This window comes from Aspergillus piperis (genome assembly GCF_003184755.1).
Source record: "Aspergillus piperis CBS 112811 unplaced genomic scaffold BO85scaffold_19, whole genome shotgun sequence".
NCBI lineage: Eukaryota > Fungi > Ascomycota > Eurotiomycetes > Eurotiales > Aspergillaceae > Aspergillus > Aspergillus piperis.
This window is the reverse complement of record NW_020291609.1, coordinates 591,077-606,806: the sequence shown is the minus strand read 5'-3', so window position 1 is coordinate 606,806 and position 15,730 is coordinate 591,077. Positions and strand designations below refer to the sequence as shown.

The 15,730-nt window shown below is 50.5% G+C and overlaps 4 protein-coding genes across 4 annotated transcripts; all 4 read left to right on the top strand.

The window, feature by feature from the left end:
- Positions 1-159: 159 nt before the first annotated feature.
- On the top strand, positions 160-3,440 carry BO85DRAFT_452405 (phosphatidylinositol-3,5-bisphosphate 5-phosphatase). The gene has a single exon (XM_025660815.1). The coding sequence runs from the start codon at positions 243-245 to the stop codon at positions 3,327-3,329; it is 3,087 nt and encodes a 1,028-aa protein (XP_025512456.1). The 5' UTR covers positions 160-242; the 3' UTR covers positions 3,330-3,440.
- Positions 3,441-3,678: 238 nt separating this feature from the next.
- On the top strand, positions 3,679-6,697 carry dscA (ubiquitin-protein ligase dscA). Its single transcript, XM_025662461.1, has one exon. It carries the CDS (start codon positions 4,024-4,026, stop codon positions 6,427-6,429), a length of 2,406 nt encoding a protein of 801 aa, XP_025512455.1. The 5' UTR covers positions 3,679-4,023; the 3' UTR covers positions 6,430-6,697.
- An 884-nt stretch (positions 6,698-7,581) lies between these two features.
- BO85DRAFT_104843 (RraA family protein) lies at positions 7,582-9,498 on the top strand. The gene has a single exon (XM_025653808.1). It carries the CDS (start codon positions 7,854-7,856, stop codon positions 9,312-9,314), a length of 1,461 nt encoding a protein of 486 aa, XP_025512454.1. The 5' UTR covers positions 7,582-7,853; the 3' UTR covers positions 9,315-9,498.
- Positions 9,499-9,948: 450 nt separating this feature from the next.
- BO85DRAFT_104879 (DNA ligase (ATP) DNL4) lies at positions 9,949-13,709 on the top strand. Its single transcript, XM_025653809.1, has one exon. The coding sequence runs from the start codon at positions 10,187-10,189 to the stop codon at positions 13,214-13,216; it is 3,030 nt and encodes a 1,009-aa protein (XP_025512453.1). The 5' UTR covers positions 9,949-10,186; the 3' UTR covers positions 13,217-13,709.
- The last annotated feature ends 2,021 nt before the right edge of the window (positions 13,710-15,730 follow it).

Sequence of the window (15,730 nt, the reverse complement as noted above, 5' to 3'; positions counted from 1 at the left end):
TTTTCGTTGGGCTGAGCTGGATGATGGTTACTTAGTTAACAGGGCTAGATCTGATCGGTGCCTCATTGGGGTGATTTGCGATCACGTGAAGCTCATCGCCCCACCACCCACCCGCGTCCGACGTCACTTACTACTACTACTCTGGTCGCCGTTTCGATTATCTTTTCGCATAGGCGCTGCGCGCTAACAACCGAGAATACATATGATGCTGGTGCGGGATTTCACCAGCCTCTGCCTTCATTATGGAGAGTCTGGATGAAGTGTCCCTCTCCCGCGAGGCCGCGGAAGACAAAAGCCTCGGTCCACTGGACGACCAGTCCTCCAGAGCGGTGTCCTTGATAGATACCAGTTCGCCAAACTCCACCTCAGATCTCCACCTCCCTTACGCCGATGCCTCGTTTACCTCCGGCTCCAGCACCAAGTTCCCAGAAGAGCAGCCTGACTCGGCCCCTCGAAGCTTTATCGATCACGAAGATGGCCTCCGATCACCTCGCGCAGCCTCCCCATTCACCCCATTACATTATGCATCCCCCGCAGTACCTGCCCTGAGTGAAGATGGGGTGGAGGCAGGAGATGAAGAGCCCCAGGTTGCAACATCCTTCGAGCGGGATTCTACGCCCACCTCGGCGCAAAAGCAACGCTCGGCCTTCTTCGACACCGGAGGAGAGGAAGGGATCAATCGCATGCACAAGTTCTCCTTGTACGAGACAGCCACCCGATTCTACATGGTGGGAATGGACTTGTCGGATACCCGCTTTAGGATCCTCAAGATCGATCGAACGTCGGAATCCGGGGACCTCAGCATTTCAGAGGATGATATTGTTTACAGCAAGCGGGAGATGAGCCAGTTGTTGGATACGATCGATGATGGAAATAAACGGTCGGGAGGGTTGAAGTTGAAGTGCAGTGCATGGGCTTTATTGGGGTTTATACGATTTACGGATGCTTACTACATGCTTCTGGTGACCAAGAGAAGCCAGGTTGCTATGCTTGGAGGTCACTATGTCTATCAGATCGATGGAACGGAGCTCATCTCGTTAACGACTTCAAGCTCGTCTCGTCTCCGCCCGGAGAAGAACCCGGAGGAGGCGAGGTATATTGCCATCTTAAATAATTTGGATCTAACCCGATCCTTCTACTTTAGCTATTCTTACGATATCACCCACACTTTGCAGCACAACATTTGTCGGGAACGCACCGCCAACCAGGACGGACACCCGAAACACCTTCAGCAAGACTACAATACGATGTTCATTTGGAATCACCATCTTCTCGGGCCAGCCCTCGAAACGTTGAAAAATCCTTGGGAATGGTGTTTACCAATCATTCATGGATATGTTGAACAGGCAAAGATGTCAGTGTACGGGCGGTTGGTTTACATCACGATCATTGCGCGACGCTCTCGGTTCTTCGCAGGGGCCCGATTCCTGAAGAGAGGCGCGAACGATCTAGGCTATGTAGCAAACGATGTTGAAACGGAGCAGATAGTGTCCGAGATGACAGCCACGTCATTTCATTCTCCCGGTCCAAATCTCTATGCTAACCCGCTGTACACCTCTTACGTGCAACACCGTGGGAGTATACCGCTCTACTGGACACAGGAAAACTCAGGGGTGTCTCCCAAACCTGATATTGAACTAAACTTGGTTGACCCCTTCTACTCCGCTGCTGCACTACACTTTGACAACCTTTTTGAGAGATACGGCGCACCAGTTTATGTGCTCAACCTGATAAAATCGCGAGAACGAACCCCACGGGAGTCCAAGTTACTCAAGGAGTACACGAACGCCATCCAGTATCTGAACCAGTTCCTGCCCGAGGATAAGAAGATTATCTATCAGCCCTGGGACATGAGCCGTGCTGCAAAAAGCAGAGACCAAGACGTCATTGGAACATTAGAGCATATCGCGGGCGAGATTGTTCCAAAGACCGGCTTCTTCAAGAACGGATATGATGCAGAGTCTGGCTTGCGTCTGCAAAATGGCATCGCGAGGACGAACTGCATCGATTGTTTAGACCGTACAAATGCTGCTCAATTCGTTATTGGAAAGCGCGCCTTGGGATACCAACTTCACGCTTTGGGAATTATTGATGGAACGACTGTGGAGTACGACACCGATGCTGTCAACTTATTTACTGATATGTGGCACGACCACGGTGATACCATTGCAATCCAGTACGGAGGCTCGCATCTGGTAAACACTATGGCCACATACCGCAAGATCAACCAGTGGAGTAGTCATTCTCGCGATATGGTGGAGAGTTTCAAACGGTACTACAACAATTCATTCCTCGATGCCCAGCGCCAGGAAGCCTACAATCTGTTCCTCGGGAACTACATCTTTTCCCAAGGACAACCGATGCTGTGGGATCTGTCGACCGATTATTACCTGCACCACGCTGACCCGCGATCCTGGTCCAACAAGAGGCGTCCCAACTACATTTGCTGGTACACTCCGGAGAATCTGAAGGAAAAAGAAGTGCCACCCCCTCCGCGACCTCCAAAGGAACCTCTCTCACACTACGACGATTACTGGCTCGAGTACTATAGGCCATTAGCCGTCTCGTCATTCTCGAAAATATTCTCTTACAAAATGAACTCAACGCTCCGCTATCTTCCATTCCGGCCTGGTTCCGGCGCCCCCTACGACATTAGTCCGTTTGTTCCCCGGATCCCCCACGATCAGATCAACCGGGAACGACACCCACCACGTAGCGTCAAGATCCAGGAACCGCTTAAGACCTCGATCGATCCAGCGGGCCGCCCACAACTCGGTAGCGCAACATCCCAGTCCAGCTACAACTGGATTCATCAGCCGCCTTCCGCTGATAAATTACCACCGTCTGCAGGTATTATGAAATCTACATCATTCGGACTGCCTCACTCCTTCAGTTCCATGCACTCTTCTCAGGAGTCGACGGTCACGACCCCGAGCAAAACGCAAATTGCGCAGTGGACTCTTGGCCAGCTGGTGACCGACTCGCTAAACCCGTCTGTGACCGCTGCAGAAGGAGAAGAATACGAACGCTACATTAACCATCCTTTGAAGGTTCCACTTGTTGTGACCTCTGAAGACGAGTTGACTGCCACTTCTATTCGTGAGCATGAATCCAGTCTGGATTTACTGGAATATGCAAATAAGTGCAACGTAGAGGAGGCCACTCTGGAAGCTAATGCCGAAGAGAACCTTGCGGATTATGCTGAGTTTTTGAATGTCTCGGAGGGAGGCCTGACTGTGGTGGCCGAGGATTATGAAAAGAAACGTTATAAGCGCTATCGACAATGGCTGAGGGGCAAGAGTCTCTTCAAACAGCGGGTTGATATGTAACCTCCTGTCGTGCGTTGTTGTCGTTCATGATTATATAACGGATACAATTCAAATCAATTCTATAGTCAATCCAGATCGTACTTTCTGTTTTTCGGCCAATCGAGCCCGATATACAGTTGTGCTAGTAGTAGATATAGACAGTCCTCACTGACTTGAGGGTTTTGATAATGGCGTCCATCGTGTATTCATTGAATAGTAGTAGTAGTAATAGTAATATACTACCGATCTACCGGATCATCTATTGCCCCGGATCCGTCTTGGATTGGGGCTAGTCGGCAGCCTCACGTGCACCGGTGCTTTCCCGCCCGTCGGCCCCCCTTAAGTCTACTATCTATCTAGCCTTCATTCCCGATAAGATACCACCTGGTTGTTGTACAAGGGAGTTCGCAGCTTCGATGCATCTAGCACTTGCAATATCTTGACAGCACGAGGTCTAGCCCCTTCAATTCTCTGGTACCAGCCAACCTCTGTTTGGATCCATGTGTCATCGACCCTTCCGACTGTCCCGTGGCCCCTCCCGGTCGCTGCATCACGTGCTACTCCGATAGTGACGTCGTACTGCTACTGCTTGTTCCTCGCGTTCTTACAACAGTCGAGGATCTCGCGAGGGCTGCCCGTCTCTGCGCAGCACACCAGAAGTTGGGCCTCCAGGAGCAACCCTCCTCCGTTCGATGCCCGCGATTTGTGGCCACCTATGGATCACCGCGGTTCTTTTTTCTTCTTTCTGGTAGTTTTCTACCTGCTTCTGAGCTCGCAGTCGCATTCACCTCTGGTCTCTCAGGATGAAGAGCACCAAAGAGAGCTTGTGAGGGAGCGGAACGCGCTTCACATGTTGAATGAGTCTAAGTATGGCGACTTCGATCCGGGAACCGACCGATGGCTCCCATTTTCGGGTGTCAGGAAGAACGATAGCTATGCTTGGGATCTTCTTCCAGATGTTCAGGATAGAGCTCGGTTTCAGCTGCGGTCCACCATGGCAGAGGCGGGCTTGAGGCCTCCCAAGGCCCTTGCCGTGCCTGACGCTTTCTCCGGTCTTAACTTGACCCAATTACTCCTCCCAGTCTATCGGAATGCGACCGGTAAGCTGCGCGGGGAATGGGTACGCCACAAACAGAACAAACGACATGCCCTGTTGAACACGACTGCAATTGCACTGGAGAACGAATACTTCACGCATGAGTTCAGTCACAATGTTACGGGGGATAGTGGCACTTTCTACCTTGATCTCCGGGAGGGCGGCGGTGAGGAAGTCCAATTGCCCGAGGGCCAGGTTCGGGAGATCCGAGCAACTTTGGCTGTGGAGAGCGGCGATTTCTGGGGTAACACCTGGTACCTGTCGCTGTATGGTGTTCATTTCCCGGAGACGGGCGCTATCATCTTGACTACAACCAGCGAGAAATTTGGTGGCGTATTCGCATTACCGCATCTGATGATGTCGCCAGACGCATACAACCTCACCCACCAGCTTCTCGTCAAATCCCTCTCGGACACTATATCTGAGAAGCAGAATCGGCCTCCTACCCTATTTCCTTGGTCCTCACTTGTCGGGACGGAGCAGGTAGAATACCCTGCTCCAAAATGTGAACATATCGTCTACCTCCAGCTGCATCCCGTCGCGATCCATGGCTACCTTACAGATAAAACGATCATCGAGCAGATAGAACAAGAGCTGAGATATCCAATGGGAGCCCCCATTCCGTCTCCTCCGCCCCTAGTTATGTCAGCCGTCATGTTCTCGCCTGATTGTGGGTACATTCTAGAGACTAAGGGAGCTCCTGACTTCCCTCCGACAGAAGCACTCTATCTATCGGGGCCGAAAATGGAGGAATTTGGCAAATTCTCTGCTCGCATCATCTTTATGATCTCGGCCTTTTCCGTTGGCCAGATCGCTTTACTGTTACGTCAAATCAAAGAAGCATCCACGCCATCTACTAGGAGCCGGATCAGCTTCTACACGATCGCGCTCATGGCGTTCGGCGATTCATTCGTACTTGTTTTCATGCTACTGGAGCTTTATCCGGCCGTTTCCTTCCTTGTTATGACAACAGCATCCTTCTTGACCTTCCTCTCGGTCAGTTATATTGGAATGAAATTTATGATGGAAATTTGGGCAGTCCAGGCCCCGGAGCGAAGAGAACAAGAACGTCGACCGAATCCTACTACGCGATCAGGGAACCTTCCACTCCCTGCTACTACGACTCGAGTCACCGATACTGGCGCAACGCCTATCATTTTGACCCCCGACCAGGACCCGCCATCAGAGGAAAACGAACCTCCTGCGAATCGGGGCGCCACGCCGACTGCGCAGGATACACGAGGTGATGTCGGTGCCATGTACGCCCGGTTCTACTTTATCTTGTTTGTCCTCCTCATCATATCTGTCTGGTCTTTCATTTGGCCCAACCGCATGGGAGCCATATATGCTCGAACCCTCGGATTTATATATCTATCCTTCTGGGTACCCCAGATATATCGAAATGTTATGCGCAATTGCCGCAAAGCACTGCGCTGGGAATTTGTGGTTAGCCAAAGTTTCCTTCGACTCTTTCCATTCATCTACTTTTTGACTGCACGCGGGAATGTGCTTTTCATTCGACCCGACTCGACCACAGCCCTGGCACTGGCTGGCTGGGTGTGGGTTCAGGTCTGGGTATTGGCTAGCCAGGACATTCTGGGACCTCGCTTCTTTGTTCCTAGTGGGTGGGCGCCACCCGCCTATGACTATCACCCCGTGCTACGCGATAGCTCTGGATCCGGCGATGATCTTGAGTCTGGCGGAGTCCTTCCAATCGGGGCCTTGAGGGCTGACGAGCGGGAATACTCCATGGAAGCCAAAGATGAAGATAAGCAGCGGGCAAAAGATAAGAAGAAGGCAGTATTTGATTGTGCCATCTGTATGCAAGAAATCGAGGTTCCCGTCCTTGCAGCTCCGGGCGGTGCTGGCAGTAGCAGCATGACGGACGGGGCCACGAGTCTCCTCAGTCGACGGACATACATGGTCACCCCATGTCGGCATATCTTCCATAGTACCTGTCTCGAGAGCTGGATGCGACTTCGATTGCAGTGCCCCATTTGCCGAGAGTCTATTCCACCAGTGTAGGCTAATGGGAAGCACGAACTGTACCTGTATAGTCTGCATGGCCGAATTGTTCGCAGACCTCCGGGGCCCTGGTGGCGGACATACCGTGAATGACAGGTCAGCTAGCAAGTGTATTTATTGAGTGTCATAAAGCACCGATCCGATGTATGATTACGATAGAATATGAATACTCAGAGACTAGCCTACAAACTATCTTGGAGTGATTTTGAATGTCGGTCCAGGCAGAGTACTTAGTTCTTCTACTCACCTACAAACAGAAGTCCAATGGATCAATAGCCCGAGTTCGTAGTAGTAGTATCTCACTTCAAGTTATGAATTAATTCCACAGCATCCCGCGATAGCAGCCAATTGACATGGGCTCAGCATTATAGCTCGATTCGCTTACTTGGATGCTAATACTATCAAAAAGGCTTCATGATCAATTCCCTGCTTGCTGAATCAATACATCCATTAACGTAATCAACGGTTGGACGGCCCATCTGGTAATACTATACAAAAGACTCTTTTTGAACACAAGATAACTCAACTATTATAAGTCTAAAAGACTCAATATTGTATAAATAGATTATAAATAATATAAATAACTATCTAATACTCCTCAAAAATCTATATAAATATAATTAGTATCTCATCCTAATACAATATGTGTATTTTATCTGTAATTTTAAATATATCAATATAATCTATATAAGGAAAAATTTTAAAATTCTGGAAAGCTATATATCAATCTTTCTACTATATATTATCTATATATGAAGTTAGAGCTATTCAACCTTAGTAGTGGTTGAGATATAACGGATTCAAAATGACTTCTTTTATATAGGATAACCAGATGGGCTGTCCAACCGTATAGGCCGTCCAATCGTTGATTACGTTATCTTACTCCAGCTGGGGGTAAATGTAGAGCCGGTTAGTGGGGTTGGTGATATGCAGGTGTATAGGATACTAACTTGTTAATTCTACCCATTGCTAGGACTGATGTCATGCACTCTGTCCTACTAGTTCCCGATAATAGTGTATCACTACAATACCTATATAATGCTCAGAGGTGAGGCCCAGCATCCGGATTCATCTAGTACGTCTCATTGCGTAGAAGCGGGTTTATGTACCCGCGTTATCATCGCTTCAATCTTATTCTAGTTACCTTGCTCCATGATATGATTCATATGGTCATATTACTCTAAGGTCAGTGATTGCGGGGTCCCCATTGAATGCGACGGGGTAGAAGATTCCGCTGCATCCATAAATAGACGGACCATCACATCCCGTCCGTCGGCCGGGATGACAGACAACTCGGGATGTCGCACCCCGCATACTCTTGCCGATATACGGAGTATTTGCATCCGAAACAGACTATATCCGATACATAAACAGACTCAGGGTACAAGTTGACTACGAGTTGCCAAAGAGATTACTATTGTTACATGTTTACCTCAATTTTCCGAGTTTCTTTCCCGAAGTCAGTCCGCACATATAGCCGGAAGAGGATGAGTGACACAACCAGCTTCTTGGACCGCCTCGCGGCTCTCGACACCAATACAGTATCCGATGCATTAGATGTCCTCCATCTTCGTGGTGCCACATACGGCCTCCGGCCTCTCTGGAACTGTCCGAAAATCGTCGGCCGCGCTAGCACGGTCGAAGTAGGCCCGAGGATCGGGACAGCCCCAACACCACATCCTTTTGCTCCTACCATCGATGCAGTAAGCAGTGATGACCGGGTTCTTGTCATCGCCGGCGGACTGGAGGGTGTGTCCTGCTGGGGCGATATCATTGCAAACGCCGCCAAGGCCAAGGGAATCCGGGGTACCGTAATCGACGGAGTATGCAGAGATATCGACGGTAGTGTCGAGGTCCAGTATCCACTCTACGGACGTGCTGTTACGATGATCAGTGGCCGGAGTCGCATAGTCTCTGTCAGCGCTGGCAAGCCCGTGCGTGTCTGTGGTGGTGTGACAGTCGAACAGGATGACTATGTTATCGCGGACGCGTGCGGTACTGTCTTCGTCCCTGCCGCACATATCTCGATCGTCCTCACCCTTGCGGAGCAGATCAACAACCGCGAAAACCAGATGGTAGAGGCAGTACGCTCCGGGCAGACGGTGTCGGCGGTAATGCGCGACTCGCGCTTCGAGCAACTCCGACAAGAGACCGTGTCGGCTGCCGCGGCTGCCAGCCCACTATCACAAGAGAACCCCCGGAAGGCGAGTGCGGAGGATCAGGAGTTGGTTGGACTTTTGAGGGGTTTGGACTCGCCAGCAGTCTCGGACGCACTGGATTCCTTGGGAATCGCAGGACAGGCCTGGGGTATTCAGCCATTGTCTTCTTCGGGTTCAAGTAACCGGCGAGTTACTGTTGGTCCGGCATTTACCGTGCGTTACGTCCCTGCGAGCGACCCACCTGGCAGTGTAGGGGATTTCCTGGATGATGTGGCGGTTGGAGATGTGGTTGTTATTGATAACAGTAGCCGTACAGACTGTACAGTCTGGGGCGATATCATGACTCACTATGCCGCGCTGCGGGGGGTTGCGGGCACGGTGATCGATGGAGTGTGTCGTGACGTGGATCTGGCCCTTGAGGAGGGATACCCATTATACACTGCAGGACGATGGAGGCGTACAGGAAAAGATCGGGTCCAGGTCGGTGAGGTCAACGGGCCTGTTGGTATTGGGAAGGTCCGGGTCGAGTCCCGGGACATCGTTGTCGCTGATTCCAATGGCGTCGTGATCATTCCTCGGAACCGCGTGCGTGAAGTAGCTGGGCTCGCTCGCAAGATCTCGGAGAGTGAAGCGCAAATCCGCGAGTTGTTGACGAAGAGGGGGGCTACACTTGCGGACACACGCCGACAGCTCGGATACCACACACTGCAACGGAGAAGGGGATAGTAAGGATATCCTAGAGGGGCTAGAATGAAGCGTTTCGGTTTCTTAGAAGAAATAGAAATGATTGAATCAGTTGCTGCCGCATAGGGCTCGGCTTGAAAGACGAAGAAACTGTAAATTGCACGCCTACGCAGAGTATAGTCCATAATCTTCATATTAACGAGATGTTAACCTTTCAAAGATTGATCAACGGTCAAATAAGCAGCTGTTAGTATCACGTAAATCTCAGATCAGTAATCGTCACGATGGTAGAAGATAGTACTAGTAGAGAGTTATATACCGTGTCTAACGCTGGGAGTATCCGGTACCTACTACTGTGGGTATCGTATTATAGCCTTCATGTCAATACTGAATCACCATCAGCTGGGAGACACAACCTGTGTAGAACTAGTAGAGACACGAGTAAGATGATTACCGTATACATCGTCTGTAATCCATACAAAACGGGTAGCAATAACATATTTTGTAGACTCACAGTTACTGGTAGACCATGACATTCAACCCCAGCCTGTATCTATCAGGAGTAATCGAGTGTGATCAAGTGTCACTGTCTCGCAGAACTCTCCAACGAGACTCACTCAGTCTAGATCTGCTTCAGGCTGCCACTATGTCCTCCATACTTCTTAACAGGCAGCAGAGGTGGGTGCCTGCAGTGGTTGCTGCCTAATTGGTACTAGTAGTGTTCTATGCACCCCACATAGTTTATTCACGTGACTTTCCGCCGACCGGCGTTCTCCACATCTTTATCGTCTCCATAGTACTTCATCATCCACCTAGCCAGCCTGGTCAGTTGCACTGCCTAGTACTTGGTCCTATAAATGATTGGTGCTACCCGTCCACCGACAAACATCCCATACAGAGCACGTCGATGAGCCATGGATGAGGAAGAGGCTAGCAATCATGAAAAATCCCACTCCTACAGTCAACCCTCACAACAAGACTCAAACCTGGACGAGAAATACCCAAACCGTCCCCACAACCACTCCCAGACATTGCCATTTCACGAGCTCTTTGAGACCCTGTTTAATCCTTTGAGTGAGCTCTCCAAGAAGCCCACAGGATCTGCCGTTCCTCGGCGAAAAGTCGGGCCTCATGGCCAGTCGGCAGCAAACCTTACTCCACACGAAAAACGACGGGATGTCATTGAGCGGTTCATTTCACGATGGCGGAAAGAAGTGGGCGATGATATCTATCCTGCCTTCCGGCTCATTCTTCCGGACAAAGACCGTGACCGCGCCATGTACGGTATCAAAGAAAAGGCCATCGGTAAGTTACTGGTCAAAATCATGAAGATCGACAAGAACTCCGAGGACGGCTTCAATCTTTTGAACTGGAAGCTGCCAGGGCAATTGGCTACCTCGCGCTTTATGGCGGGGGACTTTGCCAGACGCTGCTACGATGTTATCTCAAAACGGCCTATGAGGACGGAGGTGGGCAATATGTCGATCGAGGAGGTGAACGACAAGCTCGACCAGCTTTCAAATGCCTCCAAGGAGGACCAACAGCTGCCCATCCTGTCAGAGTTCTACCGAAGAATGAACCCCGAGGAGATGCTGTGGCTGATCCGCATTATTCTTCGGCAAATGAAAGTCGGGGCTACAGAGCGAACGTTATTCAATGTATGGCACCCAGATGCTGCAAATCTCTATAGCATATCCAGTAGTCTTCGACGTGTTTGCTGGGAGCTGCATGATCCAAACATCCGACTGGGGGCTGAAAACAGTGGCATTTCTCTGATGCAATGCTTTCAGCCCCAACTAGCTCAGTTTCAAATGCAGTCCTTTGATCGAATGATTGCCCGGATGCGGGGTACAGAAGAAGACCCTGTATTCTGGATTGAGGAGAAACTCGACGGGGAGCGTATGCAGCTTCATATGCAGTCTGACAGCTCGGTGCCAGGAGGAAGGAGGTTTCGCTTCTGGTCGAGGAAAGCGAAAGATTACACCTACCTCTATGGAAAGAGCCTCGAGGACCCCAATGGTGCCTTGGCCAGACATCTCAAAGACGCCTTTGCAGACGGTGTCAACAGTTTGATTCTGGACGGTGAAATGATTGCTTGGAATCCTGAGCAGGGCGCCCCTGAACCATTTGGCACATTGAAGACCGCCGCATTAGCCGAACAGAGAAACCCGTTCTCGAATGGGTCACGGCCGCTTTTTCGTGTTTTTGATCTACTCTTCTTGAACGGGCACGATCTGACCAGGTACACTCTTCGCGATCGTCGAAATGCTCTGCAGAAGAGTGTAAAGTCGGTCCACCGTCGGTTCGAAGTCCATCCTTACGAGGAAGCTACAGATAAGACCCAGATTGAAGCGGCGCTTCGAAGAGTTGTTGCGGAGGCTTCAGAGGGACTAGTGCTCAAAAACCCGAGATCCCCCTATCGCCTCAATGAACGACATGACGACTGGATGAAAGTGAAGCCTGAATACATGACAGAGTTTGGGGAGTCCCTGGATCTGATAGTTATAGGCGGCTACTATGGTAGTGGTCACCGAGGAGGGGGTCTTGCAAGTTTTCTGTGTGGATTGAGGGTCGATAATGCTAGCTCTTCGCAAGGGAATACGTCCACCAAATGCTATTCTTTCTGCAAGGTCGGGGGAGGCTTTACGGCAGCAGACTATGCGAACATTCGTCATCATACTGATGGCAAATGGATGGACTGGAACCCCAAAAATCCGCCAACGGCATACATTGAGCTGGCGGGTGGCAATGCACAGCACGAGCGTCCAGATCAGTGGATCAAACCAGAGGATTCGGTGGTCCTCTGTGTTAAAGCAGCATCAGTATCGATCAGTGACCAATTTCGGGTCGGTCTGACATTGCGCTTTCCGCGGTTTAAGAGGTTACGCATGGATAAGGACTGGAAGAGCGCGCTTTCCATGCAAGAGTTCCTGGATCTGAAGTCAAACGTGGAGCAAGAGCAAAAGGAGAAGGAATTCAGTGTTGAGAACTTCCGCAAAAAAGGGGTGAAGCGACCAAAGAAAGAATTGACGGTTGCAGGATACAGCCCTAGTGCGGAGGTGAAGTATGAAGGGCCGTCAGGGCATATTTTCGACGGGTTCAACTTCTTTATTTTAACCGACTCGGTAGCCCCAATCAAGAAATCGAAGGCGGAGTTGGAACAGCTTGTCAAATTGAATGGAGGCAAGATATATCAGACAAACAAGGCCGCTCCCAACACCGTATGTATCGCGGACCGAAGAACTGTGAAGGCAGCTTCTCTGCAAAAGAATGGCGATGTGAGCATCATCCGACCATCTTGGATCTTAGACTGTGTGAGGCAGAATGAGATTGATGCGGGCCTGCCAGACTTGCTTCTTCCCCTGGAACCTCGGCACATGTTTTTCACTACGCCCAGTAAGGAGGAGGAGGTATTGACGAGTGTCGACCAATTTAATGACAGCTACGCTCGGGATGTCACCAGGGAAGAGCTGGTCAGTTTGCTTGATAAGATAAGCGCGGACAAGGGTAGTTCCGATGTGCCCCCGAGAGGCGAAGCTACCAAGAAGCTTAGAGAAGTTATCCAAGAGAGAGTGGACGCAGGATGGGATCTCCCATGCGGGTGGCTTTTTCAAAACTTGACGTTCTTCTTTCCCGACCAGACAACGCAGGTTCCAGACGCCGGGAATTCGGAACATCCCTGCTGCGGCTATCGACTATCTTTGGCTCGAAATACAGCCAGATTTGCAGGTGCCACTGTTGTCAATGATTGTGAGGACCCCTCCATCACCCATGTGGTTGTAGATCCGGATACACCATCCACAGAGATCGCCACGCTAAGGAAGACTTTGTCTGCCCGAGCAGATCAGAAGCTCCCTCACATAGTTACCACGGAGTGGATCAAGGAAAGCTGGGAGCAGCAGTCACTGCTCGATGAAGATAGATATCATCCAAGGCCTGCTTGATCTCGACTCGGCCGTGCATAACTGCCAAGTCAAAGAGGCTCTGTGATGACCTTCCTGAATCAACCATTAGGGAGGCAGAACTAAGCGAGTCAAGGGAAGGGATAGTAGCTTTTGCCTACTGAATCCGGCCGAGCGGAGCCGGACTGCATGGGTTTTGAGATACGATACTAGCCGATTGGCAGACGCCTCACAATATAAGCTTACAGGACTATAAGGGACGATAAACAACAGAGAAACGCTGTAGATACGTCTTCGCAAATGAGACTTCGTACGAGATGAGTAAACTTGCTGTAGATACTAGATAGACAAATGGCGGTTGACGCGGTTGAACGTACAGGCGACCACGTGACAGTTGCGAAAGACCGCCGACGTGGCGGATTCAAAGGGGGAGAAAAAACTTGGAACAAACAAACAACTGACGGCTGGTTCACCCTCAGGCCCAGAGTACTGGCAGAGTGAAAGATGCGTAAGGAGTCCTAGTTAGCTTTACGCCAACGCCACCGGCTAGCAAGCTCAATAATCATCAGTGTCGGACTTGGAATCCTCCAGCTAGGCCCCACCGCCATCGCCGCCCATGAGTCGGACTACGCGACGCCCAGCAGAGCCACACGCGATCAATCCCTCAACTATCGCCGAGAAGATGACCGAAGACGCCAGCAAACTGTTTGAATCAGAGAAGGGGAAAGTATCAGGCGCGTCTATTCAACCTGAACGTTTTGGGAAAGATGCGATCCCCGAGTGAAGCTAAATAACCAAGCATGGGGTTAGAAGCTTGAGTGCCCTCTTCTCAGATGTGATTGTTCGGCTCTTCTGTTCGCTGCTGCACATTGTAAACTGGCTGCGGGGTAAATCCTGGATTGATTGCCTAACAATTGGACGCATAAGGTACCTGGTCTGGAGTCAATATGGATCAAGATAACTACTGATGTGCTATCCCAGCCTAGCTCTAATAAACACCGGGAGACCATTCTCTATGTGTACTAGGCAGTGGAGTCTAGAAGAGCTCACCCCTCCCAAGGATATGACATTACCCGCTATAACCCGGGCATCAATACCACTCCGCTGGCCAAGACTCCGTGCATAAAACAGGAAGAATTTAAGCGGGATGGAATGCGTTTGGCAGGCCAAAGGTGGCCGAGTTTTGCCGGGGATGTATCATCGACGGATACTACTAGTTAGATCGGAAGTCGAAGCATATTACCCATCCGCTCCGAGGTCCTATCTTGAGATGCGATTGCGCAAGCGTGGATGCAAAGAAGAAACTCTCTGTGATCCACGAAAGTTATCGAAGTTATTGACTTCCCTTTTTGTTACCTACCTTTTCTTCGTAGACTCGGTCTCATTACACATGTCTCACCAATTCCAGCCCAGTCGGCGTTCGGGCGACCGGAGGCCTGCAAAGAAATTACGAAGCTAGCATTGGCCTTGAAAACCGAGCTGCCATGGTGGATCCGCTAAGAAAGAGGGATACGTACAGACATGAGCGTAGGAGCCAGGAATGTGAGGGGAAGCATTTCCCCGGCCAAAGCACTAGACTCGGAGTAGTAGATCAGAAAGAGCCAATTAACTAGCAGGGTTCCTGCAGCGACATGATCAGAGCTGGGATTCGGATGCATACCATGACGCGTCCCAGGCAAAGATGCGGAGGGTCTTGGGTGGAATTTGCTCAATCCGTTGAGATGAAGGTTTTATTCTCCGCATGATCATCACCGCTAGTCCGATTTTCAAGTAAGAAGAAAGTAAGATGAAAGACGGGAGAAGGAGGTCGGGAGGCGGAAGGCGAGAAGAAGAGGGAGGACAATGAGGGCAGCAGGGCAGGATGACTGATTACTAGCAATATTATCTCCGTGCTACGGGGAAAGGCTCCACCTCGCAGGGTCTGTGCAAACCCGAATGGCTTATATCTGTAATCTATCTAGTTACTGCGTATGATATCTCATCAAGTCGGCAATTACTACTCTTCATGAACTGAACCCTTTTTGCCGACTCCAACTTTTAGCCATCCAATCCGAACTTCGACAGAAATATTGCGATGGACACTCCCATCCACTTGTTTGGCTGCTCTTAGGGCGGGTCAAGTTCGGAGCGGGTCAGTAGGACCCATCGCCGAAAAACCCTCCTCGGGCGAAATAGCTACAATGGGCTTAGCCAGCGCTCCTGCAACATAGTTTAGCCAAATGAACAAGATTCTATTCACGGGGCTGCGGAGGGTCTGCTGCATCGTCCAGTCGCAGGCATGCAATCTCTAAGGCTGTGGGTACATATTCACAATTGCGGGTGCTGCAGGACGAGGCCGGCCCCCCCATGCTTTCAGGCTCAGCCTGCGGGGACAGAACCAACAATGCCCTCACCGATGGTACGTACTCCTCCACTGATAGCCTGCGCGGTATCTCAGGACGGATTGCTATTGTACAGAAACATATTGAATTCTCGGACCGGCCACATGCGGGCTGGGAGTATATAAAGCCAGTGCGCGACCCGAGTTGAATCTCCTGGTTTAACATCAGAAGTCAC

Excerpts from the sequence above, each read along its gene's own strand:
- BO85DRAFT_452405 (XM_025660815.1), top strand. The coding sequence starts at position 243 with ATGGAGAGTCTGGATGAAGTGTCCCTCTCCCGCGAGGCCGCGGAAGAC.
- BO85DRAFT_104843 (XM_025653808.1), top strand. The coding sequence starts at position 7,854 with ATGTTTACCTCAATTTTCCGAGTTTCTTTCCCGAAGTCAGTCCGCACA.
- BO85DRAFT_104879 (XM_025653809.1), top strand. The coding sequence starts at position 10,187 with ATGGATGAGGAAGAGGCTAGCAATCATGAAAAATCCCACTCCTACAGT.
- dscA (XM_025662461.1), top strand. The coding sequence starts at position 4,024 with ATGGATCACCGCGGTTCTTTTTTCTTCTTTCTGGTAGTTTTCTACCTG.